The following is a 21,405-nucleotide window of genomic DNA, read 5'->3' as shown; positions in this document are numbered from 1 at the left end:
ATCAAGTTTCCCCTGCAGGAGTTTAATGCGCAGGAATATTTTGGGGAAAGTATAATTAATAATAATTAATCTACTGCATGGCTCTGAGCTCACAGACTGCTTTGGGTTGGGAGGGACCTCAAATCCCCACCAGTGCCACCCCTGCCATGGGCAGGGACCTTCCACCATCCCAGATTGTTCCAGCCTGGCCTTGGGCACTGCCAGGGATCCAGGGGCAGCCGCAGCTGCTCTGGGCACCCTGTGCCAGGGCCTGCCCGCGCTGCCAGCCAGGAATTCCTTGGTACAGCTGGGATCCTGAGGAAAATACCATCCCTCTCCTTAAAAAAAAAGATTTTGTAAATGAGACCCCCCAAATTAGCCTCGTTTGACCCTGTATTAATGATGCTTTAATGTCCTGTGGGGAGCATTGTGTTTTCAGGGCAGGGGGCAGCTCTTCCTCCCCTGGAACATCTGTGACCAACCACCCCCAACCCTCAGCACCGGCCTGAACTTGCTTCCAGTGCTTCCCTACGCCATTCCACCTTGCATAAATGCTTTGTTTATGTAGTGTTCCAGTTAAGTAACTTATTAGGTGAGAAGCTCACATTTCCCAGGATTTGGCTTTCAAAGGCCTGCCCTCATTATTCCCTGTCCTTGATCCAGGTTATTTAATGTTCCCTTCTGAGGTTTTGACAGAACGTAGCTCAAATGGGAATAAATAGAGAAATTACAATTTTGGTTATTTAACAGAAAGGGTTAAAGGGAGGTCTCAACCAAGATCTCAGTGCAGTATCCTGGTTTCTCTGTGAGAAGCCTCAAATGAACCCTCGTCCAAACACTGCCTTGAAAGAGGGAGCAAACAAACAAAAGCAGGGAAAGAAGCCAACCCCCACGGGCTGGCTGTGGCAGCAAATGGAACAGGGGGATGTTTCACGTCCCCTTTTGTCCCCTCACCCCAGTTTGGATGCCTGGAGCTGTTCCCATCCGCACGGGAGGGAATGGACGTGGTGACAAAACACCTTCACCCTCTGCCTGTGAGGGGACAGCAGGAACCTCAGACCTTGGAAATCCCTGAAATGGCTCTTTCCAGCACTGTTGTTTTCATGAACGTGGACTCTTCCTAGAGGTGGGTCCTAATGAAGAGTCTGGAGGATTCTGAGGGGAGATCTCAAGGGGCTGCAGCTCCTCCTGAGGGACAGGAACAGGAGCCAGGGAACGGCTGCAGCTGTGCCAGGGGAGGGTTGGGTTGGATTTTGGGAAAGGTTCTTCCCCCACACGGTGCTGGGCACTGCCTGGGCTCCCCAGGGAATGGGCATGGCCCCGAGGCTGCCAGAGCAGCTCCAGGGTGGTTTGGGATGCCCAGGGTGGGAATGTCGGGTGTCTGTGCTGGGCCAGGATCAATGATCCCTGTGAGTCCTCCCAACTCAGGAAACCTCTTGATGTTTGCCACTGGCATTCTCTTGTCTCTTGGTGTCTGCAGTGTCAGTGACTCCTGGTGAGGCTCTGGAGGAGCCAGGATGGTCCCTGCAGAATCCAGGGCTGGTGCCAGCTCCCGGCACGGCTCCAGCACGCTCCGTTTCACTCCTCCCTGGGGTTTTTTTTTCCCTATAATCACTTCTGCTTGGGAAGAATTTAGGTCTCAGAAAAATAGCTGAAAGCCCCTTTTTGTGTGAACAGCAGGACAAAAGCTCCCAAAGCCCAGGGAGGATTTTGGTGCTGAAAGCCGGCTCTGTTCCCGAGGTGCTCTCACTGGGGGGGGCTGGTTTGGGATGGGGCTGCCCTGGGCAGGGCTCAGCACCCCATAAATACCCAGCACAGCTCTGGCTCCGGAGGGAGGCTCAGGCCCTTCATCAGGGAGGATGTACAGCCAGTGAGTATTCCTGAAGCTCCTCTCCGTGGGAGCACATCCCAGCTGGAGCGTTGGCTGGGGCTGCTCTGGGGCTGGAGGGTTTGGAGGGGAGGAGAAGTGGGGAGGTCTCCGTGTGTCCATGCTGGCACATCCCATGCCAAGCTGTGGTCCTGGTCCGGGGGAACAAGCTCAGCTCCAGGTTCCAAAGGATTCACCGGAATTTGGAGTAGAATCATGGAATCCTGGAATGGTTTGGGTTGGAAGGACCTTAAAGCTCATCCAGTGCCACCCCTGCCCTGGCAGGGACACCTCCCACTGTCCCAGGTGGCTCCAAGCCCTGTTCAACCCGACCTTGGACACTTCCAGGGATCCAGGGGCAGCCACAGCTTCTCTGGGCAGAGCTCACCAGCCTGTGCCTGGTGTGTCTTCATGGCTGCGGCAGATAAAATTGGAACCCAACAAATAATTCTTTGCTGAAAAAAAAAAAAAAGAAAAAAGGCTTTTCCAAGAGCTGGGGGATACAAGCTGGATTTTGCTCTCTGATGATTTGGGTATCCTGGGTTTGTTGGGCTGCAGCATGGGCTGTCTCCTCAGTGTCCCTGTCCCTCGTGCTCAGGACACTTCTCAGTGGCTGTTTGGAGCCTCAGAGCCTTTCCCATGGAAAAGTGCTTCTCCTTCCTCAAGTTCCTTGCAAGTCATGGGTCATTCCATCCAGAAAGATCCATCCCCGCCTGGGAGGGGGCTCCCAGCTGTGCCCGTGCTCCGGGCTCACCCAGCTGTGCCCCTTTCAGGGTGGAGCATCCTGCTGGAGGCTACAAGAAGCTCTTTGAGACAGTGGAGGAGTTGTCCTCTCCAGTGACTGCCCACGTCACAGGTTGGTCTGGGGCCTCATCTCCTCCTGCTCTCCTTTGTTTTCGCAGCTCAGAGGCTTTACAAGGCTGGATGTGAAGGAGCTCTCAGGGGCTGGATTTGGGGTAGAGAAAGGTCAGGTTGGGTGGGGAACTCTTTAGACATTTCAGTACTGAATGTCTTGGCCCGCAGCAGGTATGGAGGTGAAGAAATCAGAAAGAGCTCATGTGTGTTTAGACACTAAGTTTAATTGGAAAACGAGCTGAAGTTCTGATTTTCTTGCTGTCACAATAAAATCTGTCCCAATGCCGCCTCTCCCACAGGCAGGATTCCCACGTGGCTGCGAGGAAGCCTCCTGAGATGTGGTCCTGGCTTGTTTGAGGTGGGCTCAGAGCCCTTCTACCACCTCTTCGACGGCCAGGCACTGCTGCACAAGTTTGACTTCAAGGAGGGGCACGTCACCTACCACCGAAGGTTCGTGCCGGTTTGCCAAGGAAAAGGAATAAATCAGGAATCCTTTGCTTGTCTGAAGTGCTGGGAACAGGCTGTGCCTGGAGGAGACCCTGCTTGTTTTGAGTCCGTGTGGTTGTTGGAAGAGCTCTAGCAGTGATATCATTAAACACCCAGCTCCGGATGCAGTGTGAGGTTGTGGAGAGCTCTGGGAGGTTCATCGAGGAATCACCAGAGGAATATTTGTACTTGTTGCACAGCCTGGGGCCACCTTAACAGCTTCTCCCCTCCTGGCCCTCCCAGGTTCGTGAGGACTGACGCCTACGTGCGAGCCATGACGGAGAAGAGGATTGTGATCACGGAGTTTGGCACCTATGCCTACCCTGACCCCTGCAAGAACATCTTCTCCAGGTACCTCGGTGTGGTGCAGACATTGCTGGGATGTCCTACGGAGCTTCTGCTTCCCAGGAGCCCCTGACCGCCTGTTGGTTTTTCTCTGCTCAGGTTTTTCTCCTACTTCAAAGGCGTGGAGGTGACGGATAACGCCCTGGTGAATGTCTACCCCGTGGGTGAGGATTACTATGCCTGCACTGAGACCAACTTCATCACCAGGATTAACCCAGACACCCTGGAGACCATCAAGCAGGTGGGTCTTTGTCCTGGGCTGACAGAGCTGTGGAGGAATAAAACCGTTGGAGCATGAATCCCCTTGGGCCAAATCCACAGGGGTGCCCAGAAATGTGAAGATTGAATTCGAACCTTCAGAGAAATTAAAATACATAAATCCACACGACATGAAGTTCAGTTTTAAATAAATAGAGGATTTTAAGTGCCTGTATTAGGTAGTTAGACAAACCCTAAAGCCTGGTTTAAAGTTCAACTTTGCCTTTCGCAAAGTTAGTTAAATTCTAGTCATAAAACTAAAATGAAAATCGTGGACTCACAGATTGGGTTGGGTTGGCAAGGATTAAAGGCCACCCAGTGCCACCCCTGCCATGGGCAGGGACGCTTCCACTGTCCCAGGCTGCTCCAAGCTCCAATGTCCAACCTGGCCTTGGGCACTGCCAGGGATCCGGGAGCAGCCACAGCTGCTCTGGGCACCCTGTGCCAGGGCCTCACCTCACTTTCACAGATTTTCTTTCCAATATCCATCTAACTCTGCCCCCTGTCCCTCCATGCCTTGTCCCCAGCCCCTCTCCAGCTCTCCTGGAGCCCCTTTAGGCCCTGCCAGGGTGCCCCTGAACTTCCCCTTCTCCAGGCTGAACACCCCCAGCTCTCCCATGGCAGAAGGGGCTCCAGCCCCTGCAGCATCTCCAAGTTTGGGGTCGGAGTTTGCAAATCAAAGTTTAATTGCAGACTCTGGGAGGATCTTCCCACGTGCAGAGCAAGGATGTATTGACTCCCAACACCTTGCAGAGCTCGTGCCTTCCCACCTCCTGCCTTCCAGGGAGGCTCCTGACTCTGTCCCTGCTGCTCTCCAGGTGGATCTCTGTAAATACGTGTCTGTCAATGGGGCAACGGCTCATCCCCACATCGAGAACGACGGCACCGTTTACAACATCGGGAATTGCTTTGGGAAGAACTTTGCCCTGGCCTACAACATCATCAGGATTCCTCCTCTGCAGGCAGGTCAGTCAGTCCCACCTCTGAGCCAGCCGGGAAACTTTTCCCTTATGAATCATTTCTTTATCCTTTAAATTAATTTTGTCATCGAGTTTTTTTCAAGCTCCTTTAGAGTTGTTGTTTTTTTTTTAATGTTGTATTTAAACCACTTCCAGGTGGCTTCTAAATGACTAATTTTGTGTTAAAGACAGAAATTCGCTGGGTAGATGCTGTAAGTACAGGCCAAGTGTGGATGAGACCTCCATAACCTCTCACCTGTCCCATTCCAGACAAGGAAGACCCCATGAACAAGTCGGAGGTGGTGGTGCAGTTCCCCTGCAGTGACAGGTTTAAGCCCTCCTATGTCCACAGGTAACATTCCACGGGGTCAGCAGGTCAGCTGGAACCAGGGACTGGCTCTCACACGTAATCAGCAATGAAAATTAAGTGATTCACCAAAATCAGGGTCATTTTGAGTGATGGTCCATGTGTTTAAGAGGAGCAACTCCATGGTTTTTGTCCAAACTGACCCCAGCGAGCCTGATGTGCTCCCCTGCCTTTCCCAACAGCTTTGGGCTGACCCCAAACTACATCGTGTTTGTGGAGACACCAGTGAAAATCAACCTCCTCAAGTTCCTCTCCTCCTGGAGCCTTTGGGGAGCCAACTACATGGACTGCTTCGAGTCCAACGAGACCATGGGGGTAAGCCTGGGGTCATCCCAAACCGGGCTGGACTGGGCAGCCACACCTGGCTTGGGAGGTCCATTAGCTTCACCTTCATCTCCCTGAGGCTAAGCCCAGCTGCTGTGTGGTTTCCAGGTGTGGCTCCACGTGGCAGAGAAGAAGAAAGGCAGGCTCCTCAACCTCAAGTACCGCACCTCGGCCTTCAACCTCTTCCACCACATCAACACCTACGAGGACAATGGGTTCCTGATCGTGGACCTGTGCACCTGGAAGGGGTGAGGCCCAAGGCTCCCCGGGCACCACAGCTGCCCCTTGCACCACACACACCACTCCCTGTCCTGGAACATCCCTGCTGGGGCCTCAGGCCCTTCCACCAACCCATTTAACGTTTAACACGTGGTGACATGTAGACTACACAGCACTGAGTTCTCCAGAGGTGCAGGGAGCCTGCTTGACACTCATTTTCCAGGAAAAAATATATTTTTATCTTTTATTTACTTTCATCTTTAAGAAATGTTAGTGGTTGCTGAAGGGTTGATGCTATTCTGGCTCCTGGGGCTGCAATGAGCAGGGTGTGGGTGAGGTTTGAATGCAGCTCTTCATGTAAACACAGAAATGTGGCACTGAAATGATGAAGCTCAACCCTGTGTTGGCTGCATACCCAGGACACCCTGAGCTAAGCTGATCCTGGCACAGAATCACAGAATTCCAGACTGCTTTGGGTTGGAAGGGAGCACAAAACTCATCTTGTTCCACTCCTCACCATGAGCAGGGACACCTTGCACTACCCCAGGCTGCTCCAAGCCCTTTCCCGTGCTTGTGTTGAACACCGGCAGTTGCTGACAGGGGCTGTGGCGCACGCACAGCTCAGCTCTGCTGAGGGGCTGGACTGGGATTTGTGTCATTCTGTTTTTCCCCATCCCTGGAAGTGCTGGACAGGGCTTGGAGCACCCTAGGTGGGTGGAAGGTGTCCCTGCCCATGGCAGGGGCTGGGACAAAACAAACATTAAGGCCCCTCCCAACCCAAACCATTCTATGCTTCTAAGAATTTCAGGCAAAAAACACCTACACTTCCCCTACACTTGCAAAAGCCCAGCTGTGTTTCTGTCTGTGCTGCTGTTTGGTGCAGGTTTGAGTTTGTTTACAATTACCTGTACCTGGCCAACCTTCGGGCCAACTGGGACGAGGTGAAGCGGCAGGCGGAGAAGGCGCCGCAGCCCGAGGCCCGCAGATACGTCCTGCCCCTGAGCATTGACAAGGTACTGAGCCTGCTCCACTCCCTGCCACTCCTGCCCCATTCACTGCAAATTCAGCCTTTCAATTAACAGGGCAAACCTGAAGTATGGGCCTTCAGAGAAACTTTGTGTTTTCTTTAGCTGATCGATGTTTTTCTGGTTTGTTTATATGGCTGCCAAGAGAGGTTGTGGCTGCCCCATCCCTGGAAGTGTCCAAGGTTGGGCTGGATGGAGCTCTGAGCCACTGGTCTGATGGAAAGTGTCCAAGAGGACAGTTCCTTCCTTCCATGGCAAGGAGAATGAGATGAGCTTTAAGGTCCCTTCCAACCCAAACTCTTTGATGACTCCATGTGTTACCGTTCATGCCAAAGCCTGTGGGGCAGCAGTTGGTACTGGATCTGCTCATAGCACAGAAGGGAGCAGCCACAGGCCAAGCACGTGTGGTTAAATCCTCCAGCCCTCGGTGTGAGGTCCCTGGAGCTGCCAGCCTGGCACAGACAGAGCTCTCAGAAAGAACTCACAGGTTCCTTTCCATGACCCTGCTCGTGGTGGCTGGCGGGTGGGCCGAGGGCTGCCGGGGCTGCCGGTCAGCGGAGCCTCTCGCGGAGCTCACTGGGCTGTGGATCAAGTGGGAAGTGCAAGCCCACGTGGCAGTGCTTAATGAAACCCTGAATGCCTTCAGGAGGGAGGGAGGCTGTGCTCAGGCTGAGGAACGGGACAGTTCTTGCAGCCCTGCCAAGCACAGGGCAGCAGTCGCCTCCTGCCACTCGCTGGGGCTCTGCCACACTGCTGCTCGCCACAGTGCTGTGCAGATAAACCAAACCTTTTCTCCAATCTCTGAGGATTTATTTCTCTTTTGTCACAGGCTGACACGGGGAAGAACCTGGTCACGCTGCCCTACACCACAGCCACAGCGACGCTGCGCAGTGACGAGACCATCTGGCTGGAGCCAGAGGTGATTTTCTCAGGGCCACGTCACGGTACAAGGACACCCCAGCTCCCCCAGACCACAGCAGCCCCATGCTGCCCGCACACCGTGTCCCACTAACCCTCAGCATTTACACACTTATTTTCCCTTGCAGCCTTTGAATTCCCCCAGATCAACTACAGGAAGTACGGTGGGAAGCCCTACACCTACACCTACGGGCTGGGGCTGAACCACTTTGTCCCAGACAGGGTAACTACCAGCTAGGAGGGGGAGGCGTCCCCAGTTTGGGGACGACAAGGAGTATTCCTGAGCTCTGTGGTTCTGTGTTGTCCCCACCTTTAGCTTTGCAAGCTGAACGTTAAAACCAAGGAGACGTGGGTGTGGCAGGAGCCGGACGCGTACCCGTCGGAGCCGATCTTCGTTTCCCACCCGGATGCGCTGGAGGAAGATGATGGTAATGCTGGGGGGTTGGTGGCATTGGGATTGGGATTGGGATTGGGAAGGGCTGTGCCAGGCTGGCTGCAGGGCTGTGCCACAGCTGGGCAGGGCAGAGCCAGCTCCTGGATGAGATGGGACAGGTGCTAACACCAGTGGGAGATTCCTGAGGAAACACGGGAAATCTAAAACTAGAGGAATGAAATTCTGGGGTTGGCAAGGACTTTAAAACTCATCCTGTTCCACCCCCTGCCATGGCCGTGGGCACCTCCCACTATCCCAGGTTGCTCCAAGCCTTGAACCAGGCCTTGGACACTTGCAAGGCTGGGGCAGCCACAGCTTCCCTGTGTCCCTCAGCACCGATGACACTCCCGGGATTTCTGGCGGCCCGAGTGCCAGGGCTGCTCTCCCCTTGCCCGGCCGGGCTCAGACACGGCCCACACCCACCTGGGCCACACCCATCGCGGTCTCACCTTGCAGGGGTGGTGCTGAGCATCGTCATCAGCCCGGGGGCGGGCCCCAAGCCCGCCTTCCTCCTCATCCTCAACGCCAAAGACATGAGCGAGGTGGCCAGGGCCGAGGTGGAGGTGAACATTCCCGTGACGTTCCATGGGCTCTTCAAGAGAGCGTGAGCACAGACAGCAACACCTGGCCCGGGCTTCTTCCAGCTCCCAAAAAGGTGCAAATCTCCGTTTACAGGTGACCCAAACTCCTCCCACAGCCCTTTGCTGCTTTTGTGGGGCTGCTTCACTCAGATCAAGCAGTTCAGTCTTGTCAATGATTCTTCAAAATGGTTAATCAGGTATTTTTTTTAAACGCACCCTTTGGGATCAATTCCAGTTAAACCACAAGTTTGGGGTGCTGGAGAGGTTCTGTTTTATGCAAAATTAAACTTTGTAGCCGCAGCAGAGTGAAAGAAGCAGAAAGAGCAGAAAGTAACCTCAACACTTTTACATGTGGTAACATTGTGTACAACAGGCTGTGCTGTTATATAGTTGAGAATTTTTAGCCTACACTGAAGGATTTTGGATTTAAACATCATCCTGATCGTGGCTGTAGTATCCTCAGAGCAATCCAAGTGGAGCCTTTCCACAGCTGCTCAAGGAATCCCAAGAGGGTGGCCGGTAGAATTTTGTTCTTCACCCAGGGTACAAACTGCACACCTTCCCTTGTGTGTTTGCTCTTTTCCCTTTCTTTTGTCCAAGTGCAGTTCCTTGATTTCTGGATTTCATGTTAAAACATGGACATGAAAAAATCAAGCAATTGTTACCCCTTGGGCTGACTTTGCTTCCTTAGAGTGCTACAGATGTTCAGTTCAGTCCTTCCTTCTCCCAAAATAAACTTTCAGCTGATGTTCAAAGAGGCTGTTGTTGAAAATAAAAACTTTCTGCCAGCGGATTTAAAATCTGGGATTCCTGTTTGTCTTCAATTGTTCAACATTTTTATTAATTGTATCAAAGAATTAGAAAATCTTTATACTCAGAGTTCTGGTAGAGGGTTCTGGTAGGAGGGGGCTGCAGTTACATCCTGATGATGGGATGGGGATGGGGAGACACAGCCTGGAACAACTTCTGTTCCATGATCTCCAAGCACTGGGCAATCACCTAATTAAAAACAAATAAACAAAATAAACAATGAGCCTCAAAAAAACCAAACAAACTCCCCCCAAACAAACAAACAAGCACAACAAAAAATAACAACAAAAAACCAAACAGTAAAGCTCATTAGTTCTGCACTTATTTGTTCCTTCTTTTTGTGAAACACTAAACACTGTAAAACGAACAGTTTAACTCTCACTTATTTTCATGTGTAGCTCATAAAGTGGGAATTTCAAGGCTTTGGGACTAAAAAAAATTCTTGGTGCTCTCCCATTATCAAAGTTCCCATAAACTCCATGAAAATATTTACCATCTACATAGTTCCATAAATATGTACCATATTTAGAAGGGTTGTGTTATGATTTAACCCCAGCTGAAACCAGGACAGATTGAGATCTTCAAGTAAACAAACTTCAGAAGTGCAGAGAAGATTTTTATTGCTAATAAACAATCTTAACAGGGAAAAATAAAAGAGCAAAGGCAGCAGCTTTCAGAAAGAACCAAATGGAGCGAGGGATGTCTGCCAATTCCAAATCAATAAAAAGGCAGGGGAGCATCCCAAATGTGCACAGCAAATTTAAAGCAGGATGAGGAAATTGCAAAAAGCAACGTCCCAGGATAAAAGAATGGAAACAAAAGGAATTCTGGGGAGCCTGAACTTCAAAGAGTGAAGATATGGGTAATTATATGGGGAAAAAAAAGGATTTAGGTGCAGATTCAAATTATGGTGAAGTCAAAGGGGAGGCTCAGTGAGGAAATGCTGTGGTCAAGTAAGCAGAATTCAAGAGAAACTTTCTTGATAAACTAATTTTGAAGAGACAGGATGTGAATTACAGAGAGAAATTCCATGGAGTGAGAAGTGGGAGCCCCAGGTCTGGAATCAGCAGGTTGCCAACCCTGAGTGAGTCATGGTCACCCACTGTGAGACTGGAGAATAAAATGGCCTGAAAGGAAAACTCACCTTCCTGGTGTCTTGAGGTAGAATGATCCCATCATCCCAGAGCCTGGAAGAGGAGTAAAAGGCACTGCTTTCTTCCTCTAGCCTGGAGAGGGCACAGAATTGAACAACTGAATTAAAACCACAATAAAAACAGCAGAGCAGCAACAAAAAAAAACAAAAAACAAACAAACAAAAAAAATTACAGATGAAACAGGCAAATCCAGCCATCTGAAGAGAATGGGCAACACTGCTGTTAAAATTAATCAGAAACCAGCAAATAACAGAGCTGACCACTCTGCAGTGATGGGGAGACTCTAACAGAAAGACATGGAATTACGTGGAAATGTAAAATATTTTTTCAATAGATCCATGTTTGTTTCATTAGTCAGGAAGTGTTGCTTTGTAAGGTGAACAAAAGTAGGTAATTTAACAATGAGAGCCCTGTAAGGTTTATATTGAATGTCCTTACTTTGCCTTCAGCTGTTTTAGCTGCAGTTCCTCTCCTGTCCAGTCCCCGGCTGGTGGAACTGTGGGGAAAGGTCGAGAATCCACAAGAGCAACTCTTGCATTGGGCCACAGGAACAGAAAGTTTGGGCTGAACGATCTCCCACACTGCAGGGAAAAAACCAAAGGACAGAACAAACTCGCTGAGATGAATCATGAAAAGGTGTCTGGGAGATGAAACAACCAAGGGCCAGGCAGAATGGAGCACGGGTGGATTTGTATGAGCACAGACACCCTGTGCTCGGAACCATCACCTCCCCACTGCCTTCAATAGCTCTATTTGAACGTTTCATTTTGAATTCCAAGCACTTCCATGTTTAATTCTTCCATGTTCAATTCTTCCATGTTTACTTTTCAGCAATCACATGCCGTGTTGCATTCCTTACTTAAATATTAGTTGAGAGCTCGAGTTCCCCAGCTGTGTTTTAGAACCGCAGTGCCACTTGAGCAGTGTGACAGCTGTGTCCCCAAGCCCTGGGCTGGTTGTCACCCATACCATGACGTAGCTGTCACTCCCAAAACAGCCTCCAATGACAATGGTTATTTTGGGAACAGCAGCACAGGCAACTGCAGCCATCATGGAGGCCTGGGCCTTCAGCCTGTTGGAATGAGCCTCTGCCTGGAATAAAAATAGAAATTTTAGATCTTTGTTCTAGATTCTCTCCACTCCCATCAAACTTGTAGTGCTAAATCATTTATTTATTTAATTGAAATTTTGCAGAAAAGGATCTGGGATCTAGTGGGGGTTTTACTTTCCCTAGTCCAGGACAAATCCCGCTGGGCTTTAATGCTTTCATTTTAAAAAGAGAAATAGCCAATTTTCTGGAGTGCAGAGTCAGCAGAGGAATCAATAAGCCATATTTCAATGTCAAAGGCACCGCAAATCCCAAACTTTCCAGCCTGCCTTGCCAACAGGATCATTTTGTATCAGCATCCAGGCCGACTTAAAATTCAAGTGAGAATGTTCTTAAACCTGTCCATTAGCAAAGTCCTTACGAAGCTTCATCGAAAGTGGTTAAAAAAATAATTTTCCTAACAGTTAATGATTCTGAAAATGTAACTTCAGGCACAACAAGAACTAAGAGCTGTTTGGAATACACTGAAGCAAACGTGCCATACCTGTGAGATGCTTGCAGGGCCTGCTGGCTGTGGAGCAGTGTTTTGGAGGAAGAGGATGGGAATTCCCCTCTGGCCACAGAGCTGGACAAAGTGGCTTCCCTTGAGAGCAGCATCATGAGCCAGCTCCCCGTTGTTGGCCACTATCCCCACCAAGTGCCTGCAGAACAAACAGGGACTGTTAAACTTCATGATCTGAGAGGTTTTTTCCAACCTCAGCAATTCCATGATTCTCCCTTTTGAACCCTAGAAATGATTGGAATGGTGTAGACCCTGCTGAGGACACAAAAGCTGTTGGGAAATCCATGTCCATCCGTTATTTGGATGGGGAATGTTCCCATACCCTTCCACATGGCCAAATCCTGTCACCAGTGTTGTTCCATAAGTAGCCTTGAATTCCTGGAATCTGCTTCCATCCACCAGCCGGCTCAGGATCTGCAGAGAAATACACAGACTTGATTTTACTAGAGAAATTGAGATGAAAACAGGAGAGTTCTGCTAAAAGAAATGCTCTGCTCAAACAGTGGCACACCTGAGTTATGCAAGAAGAGCACTGAGGGTCTTTGGGTGACTTGCTAAATGCTCAGTATGCACAAACCATCCAATTTGTGCTTAGTTTGATTACCAACTGTGTATTTTAAGACAAAGGCCAACTCCCAAATTATTTTAGTTTTACAAAGCACAGTTGTTCCTGTGCATAAAAATGTAAAAAAGCAAAAACCAAACCTCAGCGTGGGCAGCTTCAGATTTTGTGCATAAGAGATTCTTGGTTTATACAGCTCATGCTTTTATCCAACACAGTTAAAAGCTGCCTTCAAAGCTTTCTGCAGTCAATTCCCTCAAGTGCAGGGATTTACCACTGGAAAAGATGCTGGATTCACATCCATGGAGATCCACAAAAATCTCATGTAGAGCACAATGAAAACAGCGTGGGCAGCTCTGCATGTCTCTGCTTAAGCTTTAGTGTCTGTCCCTACCTCAGACAAGTTTGATTTGAGCTGTTGTTTTTCAGACAGTAATTTCACCATTTCTTTTATATCATCTTGAACACTTAGGGGGAAGGAAAGAAAAAGGCAGGGGAAGGGAAACACAGACATCAAAGGGGTGTATGTTCTCAAGGCAGCCAACACAGTGCAAGACATAAAGCACCCCAACAGTGCATGGGAACAGCTGGCAGCACTGGCACAATCTGGGATTATTTTATCTCCAGCAGGATTTCAGGTTAAATATTTTCTATAATCCCACCACATTTTTATAACTTTTATAATTCTGTTGCCATCCAGCTTTGTTTCAGGCTCAATACAAGCTGGCAACAGATGACATAATAATTCAAAATAACACCTGGAGCTGTGGGATAGAGCAGAGGGAAGGATGCAGGAGTGAAATCCCTGCTCCCGTACCAGTTTGACAGGAAGAGTGCAGCTGTAATCCAGTGGTGCCAGACCCAGGAGCTCCTCAGGGCTGTACAGGGGACTGTCAGGCTCCCTGTCCTCCCCTGGCACTGGGTGACAGTTTAAGGTAGAGACAATATTACGAATGCACACATAGGCCTCCTCCTCTGAGGCTGCAAAATGGTCACTGCAGCCACTGACTCTAGGAGAGAGAGACATCAATTAGCATTGAATTCACGAGTTCTGAGGGAAAACCAAAACCCCAGGAAAAAAGCTGAGACTCTCCAAATGCCCTGTGGAAATGCTGTGTGATTTGGTTCTGTATGAATGAGCTGAAAGCAGTCACCCAGTGCAATTTCTCTGCAGTCCAATCCCAAATTAAATTCACAGTTAGGAGTTCTTCCCCGTGACTTTTGTGTTTATCTGGATTAAAGAAAAACCTTGGAATTTATTTTCGTAATGCTGTTGCTGCAGACAATATCAAAAAAGGGGAAAGAGGAAAGCAAACTTCAAGAATTATTTCAAAATAAGTGGTTGCAGCCAAGATATAAAGACAAGAATGTATTCCATGTAGCATAATGGGGTAAATATGTGTATTCTGGAAAACACTTGGAAAAGAGGAGATAACATCCCTCTTCTGTAGCTGCTCCCTGTGAGCCACAGAGGAAATTACTTGCCTGAAGCTGTTCAAGAAGTATGTGGAACAACAGAGATCCAAATCCAACCTGTCCAGTCCCTGCCTCACCCCATAAATAACTTAGTTTTCCTTCCATTTGGCTGATTGAACCCAAACCCCTGAACCCGGGGAGGCAAAGCAGTGTAACCACAGGCTCCACTCTTAGCCCTGCTCTGCAATGCCCCATTCCTGCCAGGCTGAGCATGCTGAATTCCCTAATTTTGAGGATACCCCACGTACTGTGAGTGAAGCCTGGCTCCTCCAAGGTCCTCAGGAGAGACATCCTCTCCCGTGGCAGCTTTCACCAGGGGTGGCCCAGCAAGGAACAGTGTCCCAATTTTATCAATGATCACAGATTCCTCGGCCATGGTGGGTATGTAGGCACCTCCAGCCACACAGGAGCCACACACCACGGCCACCTGAGGGGACACAAACACACCAGTGCTGCACAGGGGTCAGGAGAGGCAAAGCCAAGTCATTCCAGAAATGCAGGAAGTGCTAAATCACAGCTTGGGGAACAAACCAGAGACAGAGCAAATTTTACTACAGGTTTACACCTTTCCTGCACCCCCCTGCACTCCCCATGCCACTGTACCTGAGGGATTCCCATGGCAGACATGATTGCCTCGTTGTAGAAAACCCTGCCACCGTGCAGCTTGTCAGGAAACAGCTCTGACTGAGGGACAGGGGAAAGAAAAAGGCGTTTTCAATATTAACCGTGAAAGGTGATGCTTCCTCTTCACTCCATTCATTCCCAAACACACCAAAACTGACACGGGGAAGGTCGCTGTTAATAGTCACTCCTGAACCTTTCATATACAGCATTCATTATGGTATTTATTCCTCTATACATTGTCAACCCCCCCCAAAATACCCATTTGCCTTGAAAGCACAGGTTAAGTTTTGTGTTTTTTTTCTGAAATCTATATATTCTACACAACCTGATGTAAACATGGAGAAGGGAAGGGTGGTAGTTCTGCTCAATCTGTGAAATGCCATCAGCAGTTTCCTTTTTGACTTAGTTTTGGGCACAATTCCAGGTAAAACCTTTTCCTGTGGGCTTGCCCTCAGGGTGGAGAGAGAACAACTACAGTCTCTATGAGAGGATGATCTCTGCATTTCACAAAAGAACCCGTTCAAATCCTTATTTTGCAGCCAGAATTGCAAAAAGTCCACTTTTCAAGGCCACAGAGCTTAATGCATCACTGGCACAAACAGGACAATAAAATACAGAACACTTTAGAGATTCTGAAGTGAAAATAGACACCTCCCACTATACACTCATTAATTAGCCACAAAAGCAGTTCAACACACTCACTGGAGTTTCTAACCTCTGATTAGGTGGGAGGTGCAAGGTTAGCCCAAGGGATGAAATAAATCCTGATATTTTCTGCTCTGAAGAGGTGCAGCAGTACCTGCAGGGGTAGGAAGGCTCCCCCACTGTCCACGAGGTGCACGGACAGCAGCCTGTTCTCCATGGCAATTTCCTGGGCTCTTAATTGTTTTTTCACTCCAATTGGGTACATTGTTCCTCCTTTCACTGTGGCATCGCTTGCAATGAAGACACACCAGATCCCACAGATTCTGCCGATTCCTGCAAGTGGCACCACAGATATTTATCAGGAGTCCCTAAAGTGAGGGAGGGAAACTTTTTCAGGAGTTTTTTTGCAGTAATGTTACATCAAGAAGCTCCAGATTAACTTGAAAATGCCACACAGGGAAGAAATCTGCATCCTTCTGTGGAATGACAGTATTTAAAAAATTGATCTAAGTGACAGAAGAACCTCAAATAAATTTCCTTACTTCTGGTGACAATGTAACAGAAAAAAAATACACTGTGACTCCCAACCCTTGAGACAAAAGGGAAGGCAGTTAAAAATCACCCCTATAAAACTGAAAACCACAAGAATCTGATGAAAAAAAGGGGTTTCATACTATTCTTCTAGTTACCTTTTAAACTAGAATCACTCTTCAAAATGCAATTCTGCTGATATTGAATGAAATTGACTTTCATTGAATTTCAAGGCAATTTCATTTTGAAGAGCAGTTCCAGTTTAAAGAGACAATGTTAGCATAGAAAATGCAATTGTCTATGATTTGAAACCCTTCAAAATGTATCCCACAGCTCCAGTTTCTCACAGTGACTTTGTCCCCTCTGCTTTAAGAGGCAACAGCTGACTTGACACATCACTCTACATTCTTTGAGACAAAAATTAGGAAGTGGCAAGTAGAATTACTAAATCTAGAAGGAATTATAAACTGATTTTTTCAAAGGTTTCTCCCAGATTTGCAATTATAGTAACACAGCAGTGGCTGAACTCTTTGTTGGGAATAAGAACCGGATAAAATCGGCGTTCACTTTTCCTAGGAAAGCGCTTCAGATACTAAAATATCCCATGAAAATAACTCAAGGCATGGGTTTTTTCCTCCCGTTTTCCCTTTCCCGATATTCCACCGCCGGGCATTACCAGTGAGGCAGCCGGCAGCAGGGACATCCCCGTAGGGCATGCCCAGCCCTGCCAGCGGGGACAGCTCCAGGAAATCCTCATCGTCCAGGAGCAGCCTGAGGCGCTCCCGCACGAACAGCTTCTTGTTGCGCTGCGTGTGCCGCAGGATGGCCTTTTCTCCCCCTCCTTTCTTCGCCTTCTCCAGCAATTCCGAGTACCTGATGGGAGAAAAAAACAGCTTCGGGCCATGGGAACAAAGCTGAGGGGTGAGGCCGCACGCTGGAGGGGAGGGGTGGATTCCAGAGGGCCAAGGACAAGAGGAGAAGCGGGGCTGGAGGAACCTCGGGAGTTCAACACAACCCCTGGGCTGGGAAAATCCCGAGGACAAACACAGGCTGTGGGAGAGGAGCCCTGGGGGGATTTGGGGTGTGGGTGGATGAGAAGCTCATCCTGCCCTGCCCAGAGGAGGCCCCGGAGCTGCTGCAGGGCTGGAGCCGGGCTGGGAGAGCTGGGGGCGCTCACCTGGAGAGGAGAAGCTCCAGGGAGAGCTCCGAGCCCCTGGCAGGGCCTGAAGGGGCTCCAGGAGAGCTGCACAGGGACTGGGGACAAGGGATGGAGGGACAGGACACAGGGAATGGATCCCACTGCCAGAGGGCAGGGCTGGATGGGAGATTCTCGGCTGGGAGGGTGGGGAGGCCCTGGAATAGAATTCCCAGATTTGCTGTGGCTGCCCCTGGATCCCTGGCAGTGCCCAAGGCCAAGTCGGATGGGGCTCAGAGCAGCTTGGGACAATGGAAGGTGTCCCTGCCATGGCAGGGGTGGCACTGGAAGGGCTTTGAGGGCCCTCCTGACCCAAAGCATTTTCCTTACAAGTTACCCTTTAGCAGACTGAGCTTAAATATATTGCACAGCTTTCACACAAATGGCGGGGAAATGAAGATAAATTCACATCTCCAGATTAATGTTTTTACAAGCTGTAATAAAAAGCAAAGGTCTACTGTTTAAAGCAAACATTTCCCTTTCGTTATCCAAAAGCTGTTTAATAAAGCAAATAATACAATACATAATAATGAGGCTATCATAACGTGCCTGTCCTAATCCAGCCTGAACCTCCATGTTCCATCTGCTCTTGAGAAAAATCCAGCCAAGAGCTTCCTCTGCCAGTTCCTGCAACCAGTTTATCTGACAAAAATCAGTAACTGGGAAGTGGAATAAATTGCTAAATCTGGAGACATACTAAAAGCAGGGAACACTGCAGCGTCACAAGGAGGAAGTGATACCCAATGTCATTGTCAGGACAGCACCATGCACAGGTGAAAAACTGAATAAACTAAACAAACGTGGTATCTCCACTTTGGTCTTAAATAAACTCAGTTCTTCCTTTATTTCATTTTTCCCCCCGACGCATCGCCTTTAACTGTAAATGTTGTTTGACACAAAGACTCACACAGCACTTTGCGAGTGACTCTGCGGGCCGAGTGTGGCTCCCTGCACACTGTGGAGGCTGGAAAAACTTTGGAGGAAAAGGGTTTGAATCATGTCCTCGATGCCACCACAGGAGGGCACAGTGTGTTTTCCAAAGCTTTGCTTCCAGCTCGCGGATCTCTCCCCTGAACAAAAGGCCTTTGCAATTTTGCCATCTGATCTTTCAGGACAAACACATAAAACACATTTTTGTCGTTTCACCTCTAAATCACGATGCATTGCAGCACCCATCCCCTGCTCCTTCAGGAGCGTGTGAGTCACCATTTACGTCTTTGCATTCAAAATGCAACAGGAAGCAAACGTTACGAAGGTCTGGAAAAGGTATTTCTCGGCAATATATGCAAAACAACACATGGCACTGTTTTAAATAGTTCGCACCTCGATTTGGGTATTTCAGTAAACATTTCACGGACTGGTTTGTGTTGGAAGGGACCTCAAAGCTCATCCAGTGCCACTCTCTGCCACGGGCAGGGACACCAGGCTGCTCCAAGCCCCATCCAACCTGGCCTTGGACACTTCCAGGGACTGGGCAGCTACACTGTTCCATGGGGCAGATATTGTCCCATATAAAAAGTCTCTCACACTATGTCACAAATAGCAACGCTTTAAAAACCCCACAAACCCGGTTTATTACCTTTTCATCACAGCCTCGCTGTTCCTTAAATTCTCCTGGAACGCTTGTTGGTACGCGGCGGGCACACTTCCGTCTAGGACCGGGAATGTTTTGGGATGCCGCCTGGATTTGGGTTTATTACTTACAAACCGGCGGGGAGGCAGGGGCAGCGTCCTTCCCCAGCCCTGCCCCGGCAGCGACAGCTCCCGATATTCCCCATGGAGCAGGCGGGTCGGGGTTTTCTCCCGATATTCCCCGTGGAGCAGGCGGGTCGGGGTTTTCTCCCGATATTCCCCGTGGAGCAGGCGGGTCGGGGTTTTCTCCCGATATTCCCCGTGGAGCAGGCGGGTCAGGAGCTGCAGCGGCGCGGAGGGCCCGGGGCGCCGCCGGCCCAGGGCGCACAGCGGGGCCGGGCTCCACATGGCCCCGAGAGCCTGAGGGACAACGAGCGACAGGAATTAGAGTGGATTCCCTCGGCTGAGTGGCGGCGAGGCTTCTTCGCCTCGGGCGCGGGTCATGAGGGGACACCCTGACTCCATTCTGCCGTGAGGGGACACCCCTGTTCCCGCAGGGGACATGAGGGGACACCCTGACTCCATTCTGCCGTGAGGGGACACCCCTGTTCCCGCAGGGGACCTGAGGGGACACCCTGACTCCATTCTGCCGTGAGGGGACACCCTGACTCCATTCTGCCGTGAGGGGACACCCCTGTTCCCGCAGGGGACCTGAGGGGACACCCTGACTCCATTCTGCCGTGAGGGGACACCCCTGTTCCCGCAGGGGACCTGAGGGGACACCCTGACTCCATTCTGCCGTGAGGGGACACCCTGACTCCAGTCCTTCGCCGGGGGTGGTGAAGGGACGCTCCCGACTCCCTTCTTCCCGCGGGGCTCGTGAGGGGACACCACTAGTTCCAGCTTTGACACAGGGGTCGTGAGGAGCCACTTAGACTGCGGTCAGTCGTGAGGGGACACGAGTGGGGACACCCCCTGTTCCCGGGAGGGGACATGCCCTCACGGGTCCCTGCCGTGCCATGGCGGCCGCGAGGGTTCAGCCCCGCTCCGGGCGGGCCCGGCCGGGCTTGCGGAGCGCGGCGGGGCCGGGGCCGCCCGGGCCGGGTAGGGAGTGCGGGGCCGCGGCCTCCCCGCCGGGGCTCCCCGCTCCCCGCCGGAGCTCCCCGCTCCCCGCCGGGGCTCCGGGCTCCCCGCCGGGGCTCCCCGCTCCCCGCCCGCCCCGTGCCCGCCGCGGCCCGGCCGCACTCGGCCGCCACCGCCCCTTCCTTACCCCGTCCGCTCCGCGCCCGCCTCTGGGGCGGCTCCGCAGGGCGGCCCGCCCCCGGTGTCCTGTGCTCTGGGTGTCCTCTGTCCTGTGCCATGTGTGTCCTCTGTCCTCGGTGTCCTGTGCCCTCGGTGTCCTGTTCCCGTGCCATGTGCGTCCTCTGTCCCGTGTCATGTGTGTCCTCTGTCGTTGGTGTCCTGTGCCCTCGGTGTCCTCTGTCCCGTGCCATGTGTGTCCTCTGTCGTTGGTGTCCTGTGCCCCGAGTGTCCTATGCCATGTGCATCCTTTGTCCCTTCTGTCCCACGCCCCGAGTGTCCTGTGCCCTGGGTGTCCCCTTCCTTGTGTGTCCTGTGCTTCAGGTGTCCTCTCTCAAACCAAGCTTATCATTAGAATATTAAAACAAATTTGATTTTTCTCCTTCCACACCTCACCCCATCCCTGGGCTGCTTCAGTTTGCTGTTGTCAACCACGGCACAACCTTCTAGAAATGACTGTGTGTTGCTTTTCAGTGCCTTCATTAAAATGCATCCCTGCCAGGGAGCTCTTTATCTGTATTATACATATTAATAGGTCTAGTTAGCAATAATTAAGGGATGACTAATATGTTCCTGAGTGAAAGTATCAGCAAGGGCTGGGATTCATAGGTAAATAAGTTATCTATGTATTATTTAAAAATCTTGAGGGGAATAATTACGATTTCGTGAGATACAATAATTTAAAAGGATGTGTTTTTTTGTCCTTTTGCTGTTACAGCAGACAGGACTCTTTACAGTGCTGTGCAAGAAACAGTCCAGGTGGAGCTGTGGGAGGTGGTGCAGCTGTCCCAGGGGATGTGCCAGAGTCCCTCTGGCTGTCCCAAACCCTGTGACACGGAGAAGGTCTGTGCTGGACAGGGAGAGCCCCGGGAGCCGTGGGCACAGATGCTGTGCCAGAGCAAATGTAGCGCTCAAGGGCAGCACAGACACTGCGGGGTCACCACTGTCACAACCTCCCCACCCTCCCAGCCAGGAATTCCTGCCCAGTCTCCCATCCAGCCCTGCCCTCTGGCAGTGGGATCCATTCCCTGTGTCCTGTCCCTCCCTCCCTTGTCCCCAGTCCCTGTGCAGCTCTCCTGGAGCCCCTTCAGGCCCTGCCAGGGGCTCGGAGCTCTCCCTGGAGCTTCTCCTCTCCAGGTGAGCGCCCCCAGCTCTCCCAGCCCGGCTCCAGAGGGGCTCCAGCCCTGCAGCAGCTCCTCTAGGCTGAACAATGAAATTTAACAAAACCACTGATCCAGACGTGTTATGGGAGCTGATCCAGCCAGGAGAGGTTCCTGATGGAGTCCATGCATTAATTCAGCAGCTGCTGCA

At 50.6% G+C, this 21,405-nt stretch overlaps 2 protein-coding genes across 3 annotated transcripts; one reads left to right on the top strand and one right to left on the bottom strand.

Annotated features, from left to right (window-relative positions):
* The first annotated feature begins 1,837 nt into the window (after window positions 1–1,837).
* RPE65 (retinoid isomerohydrolase RPE65) lies at window positions 1,838–8,645 on the top strand. Its single transcript, XM_066193019.1, has 14 exons — window positions 1,838–1,849; window positions 2,620–2,702; window positions 3,001–3,151; window positions 3,431–3,538; window positions 3,632–3,773; window positions 4,609–4,756; window positions 5,020–5,101; window positions 5,299–5,431; window positions 5,549–5,688; window positions 6,543–6,672; window positions 7,514–7,628; window positions 7,731–7,825; window positions 7,919–8,030; window positions 8,492–8,645. The coding sequence occupies exons 1-14, from the start codon at window positions 1,839–1,841 to the stop codon at window positions 8,641–8,643; spliced, it is 1,602 nt and encodes a 533-aa protein (XP_066049116.1). The 5' UTR covers window position 1,838; the 3' UTR covers window positions 8,644–8,645.
* A 746-nt stretch (window positions 8,646–9,391) lies between these two features.
* On the bottom strand, window positions 9,392–19,203 carry LOC136294838 (biotin-dependent 3-methylcrotonyl-coenzyme A carboxylase beta1 subunit-like). 2 transcript variants are annotated; one of them, XM_066193017.1, is made up of 12 exons: window positions 18,803–19,203; window positions 16,705–16,901; window positions 15,652–15,830; window positions 14,832–14,912; window positions 14,477–14,655; window positions 13,570–13,762; window positions 12,513–12,604; window positions 12,173–12,329; window positions 11,550–11,672; window positions 11,019–11,161; window positions 10,571–10,652; window positions 9,392–9,615 (listed from the first exon to the last, which is right to left on the bottom strand). In XM_066193017.1, the coding sequence occupies exons 1-12, from the start codon at window positions 19,201–19,203 to the stop codon at window positions 9,532–9,534; spliced, it is 1,911 nt and encodes a 636-aa protein (XP_066049114.1). In that variant the 3' UTR covers window positions 9,392–9,531. The 2 variants fall into 2 exon arrangements, with proteins under 2 accessions (XP_066049114.1, XP_066049115.1); XM_066193018.1 differs by lacking the exon at window positions 11,550–11,672.
* Window positions 19,204–21,405: the final 2,202 nt, after the last annotated feature.

Source organism: Chamaea fasciata, unplaced genomic scaffold (assembly GCF_029207755.1).
Source record: "Chamaea fasciata isolate MVZ Bird 193981 ecotype frontalis unplaced genomic scaffold, bChaFas1.0.hap1 SCAF_10, whole genome shotgun sequence".
Taxonomy (NCBI): domain Eukaryota; kingdom Metazoa; phylum Chordata; class Aves; order Passeriformes; family Sylviidae; genus Chamaea; species Chamaea fasciata.
This window is presented reverse-complemented; position numbering and strand designations above follow the sequence as displayed.

Bases quoted from the DNA above. Each gene is read 5' to 3' on its own strand.
- RPE65 (XM_066193019.1), top strand. The intron at 3,774-4,608 runs GTGGGTCTTTGT...GCTGCTCTCCAG, and splicing joins CCCTGGAGACCATCAAGCAG to GTGGATCTCTGTAAATACGT. The intron at 5,689-6,542 runs GTGAGGCCCAAG...TGTTTGGTGCAG, and splicing joins GACCTGTGCACCTGGAAGGG to GTTTGAGTTTGTTTACAATT.
- LOC136294838 (XM_066193017.1), bottom strand. From the start codon at position 19,203: ATGTGGAGCCCGGCCCCGCTGTGCGCCCTGGGCCGGCGGCGCCCCGGG. The intron at 14,913-15,651 runs GTACTGCTGCAC...CCTGTCCCTCAG, and splicing joins GAGCCTTCCTACCCCTGCAG to TCAGAGCTGTTTCCTGACAA. The intron at 12,330-12,512 runs GTATGGGAACAT...TTTGTTCTGCAG, and splicing joins GGATTTGGCCATGTGGAAGG to GCACTTGGTGGGGATAGTGG.